The sequence below is a fragment of the Betta splendens genome, chromosome 7 (assembly GCF_900634795.4).
Source record: "Betta splendens chromosome 7, fBetSpl5.4, whole genome shotgun sequence".
In the NCBI taxonomy this organism is placed as follows: Eukaryota; Metazoa; Chordata; class Actinopteri; order Anabantiformes; family Osphronemidae; genus Betta; species Betta splendens.
Genome location: NC_040887.2, coordinates 13,891,616 through 13,911,521, shown reverse-complemented (window position 1 = coordinate 13,911,521; position 19,906 = coordinate 13,891,616). Strand labels below are relative to the sequence as shown.

Genomic DNA, 19,906 nt, shown 5'->3' with positions numbered 1-19,906 from the left:
GGGGGGGGGGGGGGGGTTTTTTCTTTTTTTTTTTTTTTTTTTTTTTTTTTTTTCTTTTTTTTTTGTTTTTTTTTTTCTTTTTTTTTGTTTTTTTTTTTTTTTTATTTTTATTTTTTTTCTTGTTTTTTTTTTTTTTTTTTTTGTATTTTATTCTTTTTTCTCTTCTCGTCTGAGATAAAATTAGATCAGGTAAGATATTTCGAATTTGGAGAAGGATAATACAAGATAAATAAAAATCCCAGCATGGGGGATAAAGAGAAGGGATCTGTGTAGAGCAGCTGTTGACAGCTGCGCGGCCTGGTTCCGTGGTGCAGGGACACTGTACACACAGTCTGCAGTTTGTGCTGGGAAAATCACAATGACCCTAACCTGAGAGTATCATTATGGGATGGGATTCCGGATCCTGTCCTCGTGGAAGGGAACTTTAATTTAAACAAACAAACAAATAGATGAATAAAAAATCCAAAACAAGTGATTCATTTATTAAACTGATTCTAAGAGGAACTGACTTTGAAAAACAATAAAGATTCTTCTGGCACTGGCTGATGCCTTGTTTACACACCTACATGAGAAATGGAAGAGAAGGACCCCATTCAACACCAGATCCGTCATCCTCAGATGTCCATGCATCTGCTGACGCACCATCTGTCAGATGATGGGACTGGACGTTAGTCTTTTGCACTGCGGACTGTGTTTTATTATGCTGCCTGGTTATTTCAGACCTTGAACGTGTGAACTTGTTAGAAACTAGCTGTGACTATGCACATTCTCACGTCTTCACTTCTCATGAAAACCTAACATAAAAGATAGAATGCACAAAAGAAAGTGGGGGAGTGAGCGAATGAGGCTAATGTGCTTGAAAAAAGCAAGTATATATACTACAAATACTAGAACAACATTAACTCTCTGACTCCATACTGACTCTGCCCACCTGTATTGTGTTGTACTGTGCAAACACAACTTGACTTTAATTCAGTTTTTGTATTTTTCTTTTCTCCGTATCTTGTTGTGTGCTGTTGCGAGTCGCAATTTCCCCACTGTGTATGAATAAAGGTTTTCTTATTCTTATTCTTAAAATGTGTAAATGTTTTACACCTATTTTTGTCTTGCATCAGTCAGACAGTTTTGACTTGTTGGCCTTGATTTTGTAACTTTCAAATTAAAAATGTCAATACAAACAAACAAACAAACAAACAAACAAACAAACAAACAAACAAACAAACAAACAAACAAACAAACAAACAAACAAACAAACACCATAAACCAAAATTAAAATGGCTATACGCTGCACATGAAACACACGTTTGCACTATTTGCACTGAGTTCAGTGGTTAAACTGGTAAAATGGCCTAATTTAAATGAGACACTATAATAAGAAAAGGGAAGAAAAAATGTCCACAGAGCTGAGGCCACAAATTTCCACTCGTCATTTCCTTTAAATGGAGGTTGTAGTCATACAACCAAATTCAGTCACATTCATTCAACATATATGTATACAACGTATACAATATCAATACAAAAGTCGATCTATCAATGTGCCAATGGACCTAATAGCAAAACGCCACCAGTGGATCTCTAAGACGCCTTTGTGTCTAACTAGGGGTAAACTGTAAACACAACTCTATTGTGTCTTACATAAAAGTGTTTCCCAGTACATCTGTGAACAGAATTGTTCAGTAGGAGCTGATTATCTGTAACGATGCAACATGACTAACATTTGATGCTTTCCACTGGTTTCCACATCACTGATCACAACGGTTTTACATAAATTTCTGGGCAAGGTGTCATAGCTGATGCTTCCTGTATTTCTCAGAAGACTTCTTACTTTTGACTGATTATGTATAAACTATGTGACTAATTTATACTGGTACAAAACTGCGGAAGCCACATTTCAAGAACATTATTTGAGGATTGCAGGATAGAAACAAAAGTTAGACGTTTTATATGTTTCTAAAAAAACTGTGGAAGCGAAAACAAACTGAATTTCTAAAAGGTTTATTTAAAACAGAACAAAGAAATAAGAAACACACAGAAGCCAAATGCATCTGAGTTACATGTCGGAAGACCATTAGTCAACAATGTTAATGGATTGTGAGAAATGGCACATTTTACAGCCAGTCACATTTGAATTAACAGAGAAAAGGCGGCTGCATCTTTGAGCAAGTGCTGGATTTAATGGCGTCCAATGGGTCTGAACACACACTTCAGGTGGTTGCACACAAACAGCAAGTGCATAATGCTAAAAGACAAACAAAAAAAGCCCTGCATGACCATTTTCCACAGTAAATATTACTATTAACATATTAGAGGTTTTTACACCTGTTGATTTACAGGACCATATTGTAAAAATTACAGTATGTGTATAAATGTAATTCAGCTCAAACACCCCCTTAGTGGAGCACAAGCTGACACAACTGTAAGTGGAAAGTTAATACTTGCAAAATATGTGCATTCTGAAATTGAAAAAGAGGAAGAGGAACAAGTCTTTTTTTTTCTTTGTTGGTCACTTAAGACAGGCTGGGGGTTGGGGGATGCAGGAAGGGGGCTTCTGTAGCAAAAATAGGCTGTGACAGCATTGCCAGGAAAGTGAAAGAACTATAAATATGCTCAGTGGAAGCAGAAGAACGGAGTGAAAACTGGAGAAGAAGGTGAATGGTTTGTGAACAGCGGTCAAAGTGTAAAAATCCACTAGAGGTTGTGCTCCGACCTTTAAAAAAAAGCGGACAAATTCCATTCACTTCCTGTAAAACCATCGTTATCTGTTTGCACCTGTCATCAGTCGATCGTAGGTGTTGCAAAATGTGTGACGATGCCTCAAGATTTACAGCAAACAGCTCGTAGACGCTGAACAAAAAATTAGTTTAGATTAACCAACTAAATAAGAATAAAAAACAAGTCTGTTGATTAACTTTAGTCAAGCCTTAAGATGGAGGTAGAATAGTTTACCAACCCTAAGAATTTGTACGATATCATATAAACATCACAGAAAAAACCCAGTTGGACGGTCACACATTCTCCCAAGGCCCTTTGTTGGATTGTTGATGAAGTGCTTTGCCTGTAAATGACGTCACCTTGCAGCAGCAGCCAGGGGGCGCTGTGTTCTGCCGTTCTGCCTCATAATGGCAGTAATGTTGCTGCAAATATCTTATATTTTTATCTATTTCACATTGACATTCGGCTATTCCTGTTCGGGCTCATATGAGGAAGTTGGAGCGAGTTGACTGGGACAAAAACGGGGAAAAACCCTCCAGCTTTAAAAATGCCAGGAGGAAACTGCCCCAATTGGGCTAATTATTCATTGCATATAAATCAGCTCTCAGCCTTGCAGGAATTGTAGTGTCCTTTGCGTCATTGTTAAGATTTTGCAGCTTTGCCTTTTGAGTTCCCTGTCTAATAGAGCTGTAACTACACCACCCAACGCTTCTGACCAGCTGATCAACGAGGTGCAGGGGGGTGAGAACCTGCAGTTCTTATCAGTGTTGTTTCTCAGTTCCTCAGCTCCGGCCTTCAGCTTGTTGCGCTGCCCCCAAGTGGCCAATACAAACAACATATGTGGCTGAAGTCACACAACGCGTTGGTTCAAACGGCGAGTGCCGTCGTCTTTAGCTCGGGCTCTTCTCCTCACTTCTTACTGTGATCTTGATTTTCCGTTCATGCTGAGCATCTTGGAGGAAAAGAAGAGAAACAGGACTGTAACGATCACTTCTGTGCATGTTAGAATGTAGTAATAAAGGAAGGGGGGAGAGAATCCTTTAGGATTTCCTCTTTGTGTGACCTCTAATTATAACTTTCACGTGAAGGCTCCTGACAACAGGAATGTTACACCCAGGACACAGTGTAGATTTGCATAAACACTAGAAACAGGTGGAAACAGCTACTCCGTGCTTGTCTAGAGGTAATGAACTCATGACAAACCAAAGAGAGAGAGCAGGAAAAGGACAAAAATGGCGCTCACTGTCGGTGTCTGAGTGTCTGTCGGCTTCGGCCTCGACTGCCGGCCTCTTCCTCTTGCAGCCCTGGCTGCTTTCTTGTCCCGAGACACACTCCACCTCGTCCGAGCTGCTCCCGGGCTCGACAGCTGGCGACGATGACTGCAAGGAGGAAGCGGAACTAAGACGCCGAGCGATCGATGCTGAAAACGGGCTCGCGTCTGCTTCTTACCTTCCCATTAGACGACACAGAGTCCTGCTTCTGCAGAGTGGAGTTCTCCAGCATCACTACTGGCACAAAGTTGTCACACAATTATTCTGTGCAAAGCAAGTATATACGGAAGCGCACACGCACACGCACACACACGCACACACACACACGCACACACACACACACACACACACACACACACACACACACACACACACACACACACACACACACAGAACGTGAGCCCGTTACCTGGACGCAGCGATATCGTGAGGACAGGCACCTTCTTCTCGGCGCTTTGCTCCGCCTTTCCGTTCACCTCCTCCCTCGGCTCCTGCTCTTTGATCAGCTGCGGTCAGAGGATCATGCGGTGAGTTCTCCTTCCTCCCTGTTCCGTCTAATCCCACAGTTTCGTTGCCAGAAAGCCGTACATTACCTTGTGGTTGTGATCCCCCGTGGGCTCCTCCTCCTGCTGCCTGGCTGGCGGCAAGGACAAGGACGGGGCGCCGGGCGGAGGGGATGGAGCCGCGCGGGGGGAGAGAGCGCTCGCGTCCTTGTCCGGGCTTTTCCGACCCGTCTCTGCGTCTTGTGTGCTCAGTGGAGAAGCATCTCTTGGAGTCTGTGCGGATTTGGGCTTTCCTCGGTCCGACAGGTCCAGAGGCCCCTCGCAGGGCTCTTTGGGCCACGCGGCAGCCTTTTCCCTATATGGCGGGACTTCCTTTTTCTCCTGGGGGGTCATTTGACTCTCCTTATGCTCTTTCAGGTTTTCCAATCGGACCACCACGGTCGGCTCTTTCACATGCAGCTGCGAGACGTTTTGCTTGTGCCAGGAATGCCCATAAACCTGCCTTCTGGAATTAGCATGTTGGCTGGTTGGAACCAGATTGGGGTAACGGGGCAGGGTTGATTTGAGAGACGGCTGCAACGCCATGCCGGCGCCGGCGGCGGCCACGTTGGCCCAGTCACAGGATTCAGGGAGGGACCACGGGATCATGGGGCTGCCCTTGATTGGTTGAGGACGACAGGGGACAGGAGCGTGGAGCACATGGCGGCTGGGGTTCACCTCTCCAGACGGGGGAGATCTCTTCAAAAGCAAAGAATGTGGGGGGATGAGGGGGCGCTGGTCCAGCCCCTCAAGACTGGGAGCTCTACAACAGAGGAGAGAGACGGAATACGTTCTAATACAGAAGGGACTCAAGTAAAATGTGCGCGGACCCCGTCTCACTGTCTCACCTCTTCTCTGCTACGCGGGTCAGCGTGTGTTCCGTCTTCCGGGGGGGTAACGTGAGCACCGACGTCGGGAAACGCTTGTACGGCTCCTGTTGGAGCAGAACACAAACCATGTCTGTAATGACAGGACATCTACACACCAGGAGCTCTTCTGGACCTGAAACTCTTGGAGCCGCACGCACAAAAAAAGGCCACGATGTGTAGATGGACATCCATCTGTATGTATGGGAAACTTACAAAATGGCTTCTGCCGATTCCTCTTAGCTGCCTGTGTTCTGTCTCTGTTTGACCAGAAACACAAATAAAAACTTATTCAGAAATGAAAGCGTAAAAACAAAGGCTCCCTCCCTCCCTCCCTCCCTCCCCCGCTCTTCCTCCTCCTCACCCTCGCTCCTTTGGTCGGACTCGGCCTTCACCGGCCCGTTGCCCTCGCCGACTGGCCGCCGGCGCTGTGGGCGGCGGCGGAGGCGAGGGCCGCGGGGACGGGGGATGGAGGGAGGTCGGGTGAGCTGTGCGATTTGACCTCTGCGGTGGTGCTGGTGTTGGACGAGAGCTCTCTGTGGTTCCTGCTTCACAGACAATGCGCCCAGTCAGAGGGGAGAGGACGCACGCCGGGAGCTGACTCCATCAGCCAACCCACGACTTACTTACTCGTGTGCTGCTCTGAAACCCCTGAGCTCATCTCTGAGTCTCTTGTTCTCCTTCTTCAGGTTGTTCATTTCGCCCGCTACAAAACAGACCGCGAGTCAAGAAACGCTTGTGTGGAGATGGGAATATGACGTAAGCGCCAGGCGAGGATGGGCGCGTGTTTACCCAGCAGCGAGATATGCTGCAGGCTCTGTATCTGCGAGGCCTCGTACTCCTGCTGCCTCTTCTTGGCCACGTCCTGCGTCACCGTGCATCTGTCGCACAGCCCTGCCCTCAGCCTGCACAGGTACCACAGAACCTCAGATCTGATCTGACACACATGACGCGCCTCTGCTTTTACTTTTAACGAGGCCAAATAACAGCTGTACCTGTTTTCCAGCGTCTTGATGTTCTCGGTGAGTAGCCTCTGCTGTTCCTTCATCTGCTGGTTTCTGGTGAAGAGTTCTTCCATTCGCTTCGTATCACTGCATTAGACCCACACACACACACACACACACACACACACAAACACACTGAATGATTGCGTAATCATCATTATTATTAAGGCAGTTCATAGTGGGGAGCAAATATGAACAGTTTAAAATAAAAAAAATACTAATATTTCTTATGGCTGCACTCTAGAACTAGACCTGTGTGATTTTATTTCCGACATATCCAGATATTTCAGGTCTTGTGTTTTGTGCCTGTGCCAGAGGAAGCAGCATGTCTGGACAAGCAGGAATCCTCCTAGAGTTGAAAAGGTTTGCATCTACAAGACACCGCAGTCGAATTAGACCCTGAACAAAAGCAATATTGGGTGTTGGTGGAAGGATTAGGTTAATATTTGCCAGGGCTGTTCCTCGCAGGGAATTCTAAGGTCTCAGGTATCGTCTTCTCTCATAAGCACTTCAACGCACTGACAACAAGCTTTTCCAGGCCTGCGTGGATGCAGTTCCCTGCACTTGTCATCGGTACAGAATTCAGACTGATAAAGAGGCTTGATCACTGCACACCTGTCCAAGCAGAAGGTTGTCATTAATATGAAAAAGAACCTAGCTCCTGACCTTAACAAGCCATTCTCACTAACGCTGCCAGGGTCAGGCTTGGTGACAGGTACAACGGTACAGTTGAGCGTGGTCAGCGCCAGATGTTTGACCTTTGGTACTATATAGGTTAAGCCATTTATTGTGCAATAGACCAGTGATTCAATGGTAGTGGGATTGTTGCTTCCACAGAAACAGCTGCTTTTTGTTTTTTTGCATAAATGATCGCATTCATTTACCAGTTCCAACAAAACTCTCTGTCAGATTCTGTGACTCAGTACCAGACGGTTGGACTTGTTAAGACATGAGCTGAGTGAGCACAGCTCCATGCAGGGCCGACAGGCCCCGCTGTCTGGGCCGCACGCCCGTCAGACCCGAACGCGGCTCCCACGGCGGATGAGCCTGTGTGTCGTTGAACCTGAATAACTGGTGGCATTGTCTAAACATGTTCATCTTGAGGGAATCTACCCACCAGCCCTTCTTGTTGGACAGCTCCTGGACTTTCACTTGCCATCCTGGAAGTCAAAAACAACACCAGCGCACCTGGTTAGGGGCAGAGGCTCCCACAGTGGATGCCTTCAGTCACGCCGGGTGACGGCTTGCAGGAATTTCCACTCACCTTCCACTTCCCGCTCATGGACCTCCCGCAGTTTAAGGAGAAGGTCGTTGAAGCCCTCCATTGATATGACGTTCACCTTTGACCTTGACTGGAACTGACAGTAAAGAAACACAAACAGAGCATATTTCTTCCATATCTATGTTCCTTCCGACTGTGTATTTGACGTTACACACCCAACTTTAAGCCCGTCAGAAACTTCAATCGACTAACGGTGCGAAGGCTCAGCAAAGCAGGTAGGAGCGTTGTAGCCCGAGGACTGTTCTGAGAAGGTGGAACACGCTGCACCGCTGCACAGCGAGCGCCGCTCTTGATACACTTTGATCCGGCTTTCGAGTTATAGGGGAGTGAATTTCGTTGTTATATCAAGGGTGATAGAAACTAGCCGGACTGGTCCTGCCAGGTGTGGGGAGTCTGCAGGTTGTGTGCCATGTACAGGAAACGTAGCCGCATGTGTGTGTGTGTGTGTGTGTGTGTGTGTGTGTGTGTGTGTGTGTGTGTGTGTGTGTGTGTGTGTGTGTGTGGTCATAAATGTAGATCACGCGTCTGCATTGTTTGTGTATTAGTTGTTGTTTACAGGTTGAGGTCTGGGGGTCAACCAGGCGCGCACACACACACACACACACACACACACACACACGCACGCACACACACGCACACACGACGCCCGTATCTAACAGCACTTAGCATTTTGATCAGCGTGGATTAGGCCGCCTCTCGACATGTCAGGATACGTCAGGGAAGCGGCTGTTCGAATCCACTCAGCAGAGCAAGAAAAGACCTGTCTGATTTTATGTGCCTGCACGGCTATCTCCAGATCATTATTCTCACACACAAGCATGCACGCACACGCACACTCGCACTCACACACGCCGTCCTCGCACTCCAACCAGGGCTGCAGTACAATCTGCCACTACCTAAACTCCCACCACGCACCACTGTGCAAACACAATGCCACCCAGGGCCACACACGTCCCGCTGCTTCAGCCCGATGGAAACCTGTCTGCTGGGAGGTTCTGTTGTGTGACAGGAGCCGGCAGAGTGTGGGAGGGGAAGTTTTGCTTTTCGGATCATATTTTCGTGCTGTCACACAACATCAGCTGATGCTGTTCTGGACAGGCAGCCGGGGTCAAAAGAATGCAGTTGAAACCAGAAGCCTTTCATTATCAGGACATCTCACTAAAAGTACAACTACAGTTTCCATGACAGGAGCGTGACAGTGGGTAAATCTTGTCACTCACAGTGTAGAGTAATGTGTCAGTTATGGAGATTATTCTAAAATGGGTTAGTGTCTTACGCCTGAACCCCACCCTAGACAAACACACTTTAAATGTGTCACCAAAACAAACCTTGGAAGTATTTCAAGTCTTTTCCTTTATTAAAGTGCAGTTGCTTAATTGAAGGCGTCAGACCTTCTTATGTTGCTGACTGGCAGCTTCACAGAGCCCACCCGTACATGCAGGTCTAAATGCATTTCATGACATCGTTGTGCAAAGATATCCCAGTAGCTGACCCTCAACTGCCCCCGCTCATTCCTCAGCACCCTCATCCCTTCACATACACATGCACACGCTGTATTCCGAGCATGAAGAGGCCAGTGGCTGTTTCCTGTCCTTGCGCTCACTCCCAGCCTAACATACCAACACCTATTTCTACCCACCTGCCAGCCAGCTCCCGCTCACACGCCGGCGCCTGATCGATGGCAACTCACCTCATAAAGCCGGAGACAGGTCCAGCTGTTCGCCACTGGCCGCCCGCTGTCCTCGCTCAGACCTTAAAGATGGACGGAATGATACGGAGGCAGAAGGACAGACAGCGCAATAATGGAGAGAAAGAAGAGAATGAGTTGAGGGAGAACGCCCCACACCCTCCCCTCTCTCATCTCTCCACCCCAGAAAACCGGTCAGAGCAGTCGTCCCCTTGAGGAACACAAACACTGAAGCCCGGGCAAGTTCTCCCTTGATATTCCTGTTCTGCTGAAATCCCACATAACAGGCTAAACCGGCTCCATAAAGCCCTGCGGAGATAGAGGGACTAAGCCGATTCAGAAAGAGAGCTATTTAACAGAGAAATCTGTAATGGTGCAATGAAATAAAGACTTGAATGAGTTAATATATTAAGTATGTATTAATAGTATAATAATATATACGGCCCAAACTTTACTCTACACTTCAGAGACTTTAGAGACTTCAGTCACACAGGTGCAGTGTGTAAGTAGGATACATACACCACATGGACAAAAGTGTGAAAGTGAGACACCACAATGACCGACAATGACACAAGCTCCTCTGACCGCGATGACTGTACTGTATGTAAATCTAATGGCTAGCAGCACACAATGGAAATGGCTCATGTGCTTTGTCTGAAACTAGATATGAAGCATACTTAATGCGCCAAACATCATTTCCTGATTCCTGAACCGGATTCCTCATGACCGGCCTGACCAGGCTGAGGCAGCATCTGTATCATGACTCGTCGACCAGCTGCCACTCCTTCCTGCCACAGGTGACAAATAGATGGAAACCTATGGTGTGAACAAGCGGCGACACAAATCACTTGCGTGTGGCTTAACAAGGAAAACCACAGGTCTGCGGAACGTCCTCCAACACTCCTTCATGTCCTGCATCGCAGCCTGGCCGTATCGCTGGACTGACCCGCGCTGTCTGGAAGTGTCAGACGTCAAACCTCGGGGGAACTGACAGCGTGATTTGTGCCATGCGGAAGGAATGTTGTCATCAGTATGAGAGGAATGATCTATGACCTTAGTGTAATCACTCAAGCGCACATTTATTTTTGTGGGCTTGTGCGATTCACATTTGTTTGAGAAGTCATTGTCAACAGGAGAGGCCTCTGCAGCCTGAGAACTAATGGAGGCCAAACCTTTAGAGCAATTTCTGTCAGCTAGTCTGGTAAAATTAACTCTGCTAACCTCTTAGCACAGACTAATCAAGAGTAAAGACTAATGTGATTTCTTCTCATTCTTTCAGTCTCACAGGGAGGCCACAAATAAAGCCTGAACTAGAAATCCCTTTCTTTTATTTCAGCGATGGTTTGCAGTTATCAGTTGCCAAACGATGTTTGATGATGATGTAGAGCAGACAGGGTGGATACGCACACAGAGTATAGACTGTGTAAGTACATTTCTCATTGTGACAGACTATGGTGTGGTGGTTAGCACTGCTGCATGACAGCAGGAGGGACCTGGGGAGCATCATAGTATTGGAGTGTAATGTATATTAACATCCACAAGAGGGCACAGCTGCACCAGAGTAAGGTCCAGGTGAACAAAGCTATAGAAAACAGCTACAAATAAGAGGTAAAAGAATTCATCCTCAGGAAAGAGAATGGTGATTTGGTTTAAGGCAGTGTAGTATCTGGGGTTTCTCAAAGTTCAGCTGGCGACTGTGAGTGGACAGTGTGCAGCGTGACCCTGGGGTTAAAGGTCAAGCCTGTTCATAGCAGTCCAGGTTAGCATGTCTGCAGAGGCTCTACCTGGTGTCTAGCCGAACATATTTAAAATGATAACAGCTGTGAAGCGTTCACGGAAATTGAAAAGTCTCTTGGGCTTGTGCTCAGCTCTCAAGTGAACGGAAAGTGAAATATTAATTTGTGGTTGTGCTGTCGGGAGGTGGTGGGGAACAATACGCCACACGAGTACAGTGAACAAACAGAAAGCTACGGCTACACAATCCTATCAGCATATGTGTGTACATTACAGGGTGAGACTGTCTCAAGGGCTTTCAGTACATTAACAGAGCCCTTGGCTTAGTCTGAGCCTGTGAATGTGACTGAGTGTCTCTCTGCTTGTCTGTATGGACCGATGCATTCACTTACATCTCTTTATGTGGGAACCAGGAGTCATACAGTGAAACAATGTTATTAATTGTTTAAAAAAAGGAAATTTCAATGTTAATGTTTGCTTCATACTTATCTAAACATAGCATGTAACTGTTATTACAGCAAAGCCCTGCTCTAGAATATAGTCTTGATTTCACTGGTTTGTCATGAACATGACTTTAACTTTGGAAGATCTACATCAAAAAGTGAATCCCTGCCGTTTTCAGACGACCCTGAACCCGAGGACCGGCTGTGGGTCAGGAGAAGGAGCACCAGCGATCTCCATCAGCCTTGAGTGGTGTGGAGCTGGTAAAAGAGGCAGAGTAAGGCAGTAAGGCAAAGGTAAAACGTGGCTCAGCATTGGTTCAGACCATGCACTAACGACAGCAAAATGTTCTAAAGAATATATTATATATAATTATAGAATATAATATTGAGTTGTTTGAGCGCAGCACCCATCGACAGCGCTTTTTCTGTCGACACGAGGGGCTGTAAGTTACGACACCCATGAGCTGGAGGAATTTGAACTCGTCCTTAGATTTGTTATGATGTTGTCCCCCCCTTGTCCCACACACACACACACACACACACACACACACACACACACACACACACACACACACACACCTCCCTCTCTCCTCTCCTGCACCTCTTATTTATGATCATTACCTTGACCTGCGCCAGCCATCACTAAAACACTCACAGGCCTGTAAATCACTGCAGTCTCTCTCTCTCTGCTACATAAACACCCTTTAACAAATCTGTTGAGGAGGCAGTAGGCCTAAGGGCACTAATCACAAAGTCATCACTATTGTCTCGCTGGGAATATTAAGAAAATGTTTGGATATTTCGTTTCCTTCCACCACTTGAATTTATTGAAGCGATTCATCTATTTCACATCCAAGAAGGAAAAAGAACTTTAGCAGCAACACAGATTTTCACGAGAGACAGTTCCAGAGCAAGAATGTGTGTATCAGTAGAATCTTTAGTCTGAGGTTTATTCTCCATTTGTCGGCCAAGGCTTAAATAATAGTTCTGCTCATCCAGAGATTTTTGGGAGAGTTGCATAAATCTGGCTTTATTTACTGGATGGCTGTTCACAGGTAGAGGGGTCACTGTGCTGCTCCATGACTCCCCAGAAGGACGCCGATGAACACATCGTATTGGAACGTTCAGTTTCCTATTGTTGCAAATAAAGAGATTAAAACACAGCGAAATGACAAAACTTGTGATGAAAAGATTAAACTTTAAGATAGAACTTGAATTTATTTAGAGATCAGCAGCTGAAAAAGGAAAAAGTCGAAGAAAAGCATCTATACACGGCAAACACACACACACACACACACACACACACACACACACACGCACACACACACACACACACACACACACACACACACACACACACACACACACACACACACACACACACAGATAAGAGATCAAAGCAGCAGGCAGATTTACAAGACGCTGCCGAGGGCCTTTAAAAAATACTGCTGCATAAATGTTTATGCAGCTCTCTCCATGTCAGGCGCTGCGAGGAGGAGAGCACGGCCGAGCAGCTCCAGCCCGGACACTTAGGGGATGAATGTGCGCCTATGAACCTGACAGAGCGCATGGGTTCCTGTGAAGGAGGCCTCACGCCGCGTGGCCGTGTAAATCTGCCCTGCTCGGCCTCTGACAGGTGCACTGTGTGGATGCGGAGGCGAGTGGGCAGGTGTGGGGAGCAGTGTTTGTGTGAGCCGTCTTCTTCCGCAGCCCGGAGGCTTTAGTGGAAGAGTCCATCAGTTATTATGATCACACAGTGGCTCTTAAGAGCTAAATGACATTTAGACCAACTTTGTGTCAAACTGTAGCGAATGACTGCGCTCAACAGGTGAGAACCAGTGGACTATTTGTGTTTTCTGTTCATTGTCACCTATTAGTCCCACTTCCACACATAGATCATTGTGGAACAGACGTCTACAAGCGTCATCCAAGCTAATAGAGATGGAAAGAGGACAGAGGGTTTAAAATGGGTGATGTACAACATCTCACAGACTGAAGACGGGCTGAGCCAGACGGGTAAAGGATGCCTCTACGTGGCCCAACGTTCTTGGATTATTCTCCTTCACTTACGGCCCTTTGCGTCTGGGCAGACAGATTGCTTGGCCTTGGATGAAGTGAGTGTGCTTAGTTAGTGGGAGCGATGGATAAAGGTGATGGAAAATATCTGAGACTTTGTCCTGATTTATGCGCCGCCTCTTGGCTGCGTCCTTCACGTAACACCCCGCAACTTCCAATCCCAGTCTTCTCTGAAGCTTAAAGAGTTATTTTCACTAAAAAATGCTTTTCTGTCTTCTGCCTCTTCGTCTCTGCTGACTTACAATGTGAATTCCCAAAGGAGAACCCCTGCATGTCCCTGACTCCAGAAGAATGCTGTTTACGCGCTGGCTCGTCCTTCTCACCCTGCTCTGGCCCCATTGGCCGTCAGCAGGGTCGTTCATCCTGAGAGCAGCCAATGAGCGATTGGCCCTGGCGCCGACTTAAGCCAATCAAACGGCACAGAACGGCCAGTGTTTATGGGCTCCTGCCGGCTTGATAGAAAGCAGAGCCCCGTGACGGGGGAAAAAAAGCAATTATGCAATTACATCATCTAGTCCTATAAGGATCCCACATCATGCTGTTTTCTTAGCCTCTTTGCGGAGCGATAAGGGACAGCCGCCGCCACAGCTGAGGCAGAGCTGAAAAATGATCGGAGGAAGGAGCCGTGGAGGATGGCAGAGCGGAGGAACGGGCAGAGAAGAGGGATTGGGACACGGGAAAGAGGGAAAAGAAGGGGAAAGGAGAGAGGAAAGTGAGCAGGAACTGACAGGAGAAAGTGGAGGAAGAACGATGTTCAGGGAAGAACTGATGGGCACGGTTTCCTCTGAGCAGTTAGCAGCATTTGAACGACCACGGCTTTGACCTTCAACTAGTGTGAAGATCTTTAAGCTCATGAATAAAACGACCAGAGCCACCAGCACGGGCAGCACTCTGCACGTTACACAGGTTTTAATATGCTAAAACGCCCACGCAGGTGTTTCCGCTTCTACCCTCCGATTAGACGACTCAAACGGCGTCTGATTGCCGTTCCCCTCCCACTTTCCCAACATGCATCCACCCGGATCAGGCCAGAGGTGGGATCGGGCACAATGCATTACTGTTTGGCAGCAAATCTGTGCTTTGCAGTGACGCAAACCTTCAACTCACTGGCATCAACACGTCTGAAGTATATGAAGGTCCGAACTAAACCTTTCCCTTCAACCTAACTCCAGGTTGACTCATCGGCGTGGTTTGGATCATTGTCCAACGATGAGGAAGCTCTTTCTCCATTCAATGCACTAGTCTATAAAATGGTACACAGCATGTGTTTTATGGGTCAAAATAACAACAACGATAGCAGTTCTGGAGCATCAGAGGAGCTCCAATCGCACGTGGACCTCAGATCTAGATAAAATATGCAGATATGCAGTGTCATGCTCCCGTGGATGCTGAGTCACAAGCTTCAAGCTGAAGCTGCCGTGAGGACGTGTATCTACTGTAGCAGCAGAGGAGCAGGACACTGGGTGGTCTGCAGGCATCCCCATCACTTATTCTCTCCTTCTAAGTCGTCCTCCGCTCCTTCCCTCTGCTGAGCTTGGTTCCTTCCCTCTCTCACGCTCAGTCCGTCCTCTGACAGGCGCGTGGACCCAAGCAGCGGCCGTTAACATAATAACCCAGATAGGGATCGTAAACAGTTTTCCTGCAGCGCTTCTTCATTCTCTGCCGCTCCTCCGCTTCCTATCCCCCGGTTGCGCCTTTGTTTCGGAGCCAGCTGCTCTCTCCTTGAGTATGCCACTGAGAGACACATACGAGCCTTTAAGATCTTTTCAAAACTAATAAACAAGTGTCAAGTGAGAGGGAACGCAGAGCGAGCACGGGCCACTTTAAAAGCACATCAAAGGCCAGAGGACGGAGAGGCGGGAGGAATCAAACACACAGACTGTACACACATCAGGACTTTGAGTTGTCCATATGTTGGTAATGCTCTTTATTAGTGTTCTGCTGTGTTTGCCATTCAGACCTGATGCAGCTCTCGTTTTATCTTTAGCTTCACCCTCCTATGACTAACGCTCAGCAAACGTTTCTGGCTGCTGCTGTTCACACGTCAAAGGTCATTTTGGTTTTGTTTTTTCCTAAAGGTATGACCGGCGACTCAGTCATCTGCACACGCGTTCGCTGCCTCGAGCCCTACATTAATCTGGGCCAGAAGCTTCTGACCCTGTCGTACAATGGCAGATATTAACAAAGGAGAAATGCTATTGTTCAAGGGCGATCAGGCTCTAGTCCTCCCCCTAGTGGAAAATCCACCCAAAAATGACAAAATATACAATATGGAACTCAGAACTTGGGTCGCGCTTCAAGATATCGAGATACATAACCTTCTGCTAATTAATTTTTCAGAGCAAAGCACTTTGTGGAGGCCAGAAACCCTAATGAGCCAATATGGTCAATAAAGTAATAACGCGTAAATCATACATATGTTTATATTTAAATTCAGTGTGGGTAATTTCAGTGTCACACATTTACAACTTACAGGGTTCATCAACAGGTCTAAGAAATTACCTAACAACAATCTTGTTGTTATTGGATTCCTGTATTTTCATTTACAGGTGAATAGATTTCTTAAAAAGGAATTTTCTTCTCATGACAGTGTCAAATACCCCCCCCCCCCCCCCCCCTTCTCTCTCTCTCTCTCACACACACACACACACACACACACACACACACACACACACACACACACACACAACCAACCAACACCTCTCCCCTGCATCCCTGCTGGAGGAGCCTGGCTGAGGTGGAGAAAGTGGAGAGGGGGGTGGGAAGAGGGGGGGGGGGGGGGGGGGGGGGGGGGGGGGGTTGCGGGTCGGGGTTGAGAAATTTGGGAGACAAAAGAGATAAGTCGACTTCACAGCCCGTGTCATAAATCACATCAAGACATGGCAGTAGGACATTGACCAGGACCACTGATGAAACCCAGTAGGGAGGGAGTGAGCAAAGAGAAAGCAGAGGAGAGGCCCTTCAGATTATTATTGCCTCCACAGAGGCCCGATCTCAGCAGAATCCATCAAAGCCATCATCAAATAAAACGCCCTCTATCTGCTTCTACCCTCAGAGTTCGCCAGGATGCAGCCACCATGGCTCCAGGAGCCACTGGGATGTCTAAATTTAGCCAATCCGATCCGATGGAAGTGACCAGCAGCTCCTTTTTCAGTCTTTCTCCCTCGCGTCCGTGCCGGCGCCCGCGGAGGCACGGTAGAAGAATGGGCATTTGTAAACTGTTTGACGGCTCCGCGTTTCTGCAGCGCGGCTTGAATTAACTGTTTATCCCAGCGGTTAATTTGTTACAAAAGCAAAACGTGTGTGTGCACCAAAATGCCCTCCTGGGCTGCGGCAGGCCTGTACATCACTGTGACAGCCGCTAAAAGCCGAGCAGAGCGTCAGAATTAGAAATGGAGGCGCTTCGCTGTACAAGTCATCGTAGCACACGCAGGCAGGAGTATTTGCATATAATTGCTCATTTTTATTGTTTCTGTGAATATATACGGGTTTCTGTTTTCTTGTTTCCGATGGGGGTTGGGATTTGCTCCTTTGATGCTTCCCGTTTGACTGTTGCGGCGCTGTAGCTTTAAGAGTCAGCTGCTCCGTCAGGGAGGAACAGCTTCGCATGATTGGGTCCTTTGAATGAGACAGGTGAGACAGAGCGGCAGTAAATGAACCCAGGAAGATGTACGAGCAGCTACGGGCTGTGACTCACGTCATATTAGCGCTCCGACTTTGTTTTTGGCTCTTTCGTCAGCTCAGCCCACCTGTGCTCACCTGATCGGGCGGTGAAAGGCCAGGCAGCGGACGGGGGTGAGGATTGGGTCAGCTCACTGCACACGGCGCTAACTGTGGTTCTGTCTGCGGTATTTTTAACATAGCGTAAGATAGAACAGCAAAAAAGAATGAATTATTTACAGTGTGATAACATCTGAATATGCCGCCTCCCACATTCCTTAACTCCGTCATCAGCAAAATATAAAAGAGAAATAGCAACTTTCTCATTTTCGGTGCTTTATGGCGCTTCTTGGGACAATCCTCAAGCGCACACAGACTAAGTGGACATTTTTCAAACTGGCTCAACAGATCAAAGTTTCTTCAGCCAAGAATTCACGACTGTGCACTCGACCGTAAGCCCACAGCCCCTTGCAGACCTTATCAGAGAGCTGTGATATAAAGCCCAGCTCTGAGCGCTGAAAACATTTACAGTGGGACATAAAAAGCCAAGAGGACCAGTTGTGTTCCTTGGTCCTCGTCTTCCTGCTCAGGATGGAAACGAACTGGCTTCGACCTATAGGAACAGATCTGGAGCCGCTGGCCCTCAGTGCTGCGCATCAAACACTCACTGGGTGATTAACTGAGATGAATATAAAAGTGAGTGAATCACAGGGGGACAAAAGAGGGACTGGATGGTGGTAATAGAGAGTGTGTGTCCCTCTGTGTGTGTGATGTGTGTGTCTGGGCCCCCTGGGCAGTAGGGCCTGCTGCCTGTCAGGGTGAGTGGCCTTATCTTCCCCAAACATTTACTTAACCCTTTGTCTTACAGGACACACACACACACACACACACACACACACACACACACACACACACACACACACACACACACACACACACACACACAGCCGGCTGACTTCACTTCATCTCACATCATCACATGTATCTAACTGCATCCAAGCGCTCACATACAGTAGACGCTGTGTGAACATATGCAGCACTTGATGAAGCTGAGCTAAAAGCTTTCCTCTTGGAACTCTGATCTACACACCAACACAAAGATGTTTTTGCCTGGTGGTTCGTCTTCAATTTTAGATTAGTTTGAACACACCTCCTGCAGCCTTACATAACAGTTGTACAGAAGTAGGACAGTGCTAACACAGACAGTGTGGACATAGCTTTTTGGTTGTCTTTTGCTCAAGGGCACACCTGGTGCAAGAAGCTGGTCCAATGCTCTACCTACTGAGCTACCAGGCCCAAAACTATTTAGACAGATAATTTAGCAAAATCACACAAGAAGGGTGTAATTTGATTCAAATTCCTGATTATGTAAAATTTAATACAACTATAACACATTCTGGCTCTTTCTTTCCAGTCTCAGCTGGACAGCTGACTGATACCCTGGGTTTTCCAGATTTGCTTCTTTCCAAGGATGCTGTAAAACCAGTCAACTGCGCAATCAGCTGATGTACGACATGCAGCATGCAGCAATCAGGCTTTGTTCCTGTGTGAGCTGAGGGGCCGGCGTGTCTGTCAGATGTGTGTGTGTGTTATGTTAAGCTGCACAGAGTCATTGTTTTATATCCATCTGAACAATACAGTTACTCTCAGGATTTTGACTGCTGCGTATGATTTTAGGAGGATGTCAGAGGCTAAAACAAACATTCAGACACGCTGTGACTGGTGATAAAGTGACTGCACATCAAATTAAAACGTAATTGTGTTCACAGTATTATATCTTATTTCACAGTATGAAATGAGCAACACAAGGTAAAGCATTAATCGGAGGGGACAGGTCTAACTCTGCGTCTCTCTTCCTGAGTACTTGTCTAAACCCTCCGCAGCCAGTCAGTCTTTGGCCTGTGCATTCTTTCCTTCATGAAAATCAATGAAATAAATAGGGTGCATCTCAGTGCAGGAAGCGGAGGGGAGGCCGTCCTGCAGGTTATCCAGAGTGCACATTCAGAAGCCCCGACAGAAACAGATGAGCTAGAAAGACAGATGAAGGCAGGAACCGAGAAGTCCGAGCAAAAGAGGGAGCGAGACGGAGGAAAGAAAGCGGCTGAGAGACCAGGGGATGAACTGGAAACAGGAGGAGGGCGCGCACACAAGAGCCCATCACCAAATACTAAGTAACTCACAGGAAGCAAAACAGAGCTTCATCAGAACCTCACCGTTTCATGGAAAACAGGAGTGTGTTGTTGTAGGACTCACGCTAATACTGAAAAGCACACTTCTGCATCTGTACAGTTAAAGCATGAGGGTGCTGCTAGCGTGTCTGGACTGCGTCTCCTTCAGCTTCGTATTCTACATGACAGCAGCCTTTTTAGATGAACCCTCTACATGCGAGCTCACATCTCAGCTGAGAACTAATGTCAGACATAATTCTTTTGCGGGTCAGATGCCTGCGGAGGGAACGGGCCAAGACGAGGAGGTGCAATTCTGGCTTCGCTACCAAAACTCAGCTGCCAAAATATGAGGAAGCTGCGGCTCCTGGGGCCTGCGTGACGGGCTGTCCGTCCGGCTGCCGAGTCACTGAGCCGCGGGCCAAGCAGGAGGCGATGGGACGCACGCGTGTGTGGGGGTGCAC

At 47.2% G+C, this 19,906-nt stretch overlaps 1 protein-coding gene across 1 annotated transcript; it reads right to left on the bottom strand.

The window, feature by feature from the left end:
* Nucleotides 1-1,979: 1,979 nt before the first annotated feature.
* On the bottom strand, nt 1,980-9,520 carry rbbp8l (retinoblastoma binding protein 8-like). Its single transcript, XM_029157392.3, is given in 15 exon segments — nt 1,980-3,664; nt 3,956-4,091; nt 4,162-4,220; nt 4,393-4,489; nt 4,577-5,288; nt 5,374-5,459; nt 5,608-5,651; nt 5,756-5,819; nt 5,821-5,923; nt 6,007-6,104; nt 6,107-6,296; nt 6,387-6,482; nt 7,513-7,555; nt 7,660-7,753; nt 9,368-9,520. Coding segments are annotated over 14 exon segments (1,851 nt in total). The 5' UTR covers nt 7,721-7,753; nt 9,368-9,520; the 3' UTR covers nt 1,980-3,602.
* Between the last annotated feature and the right edge of the window lie 10,386 nt (nt 9,521-19,906).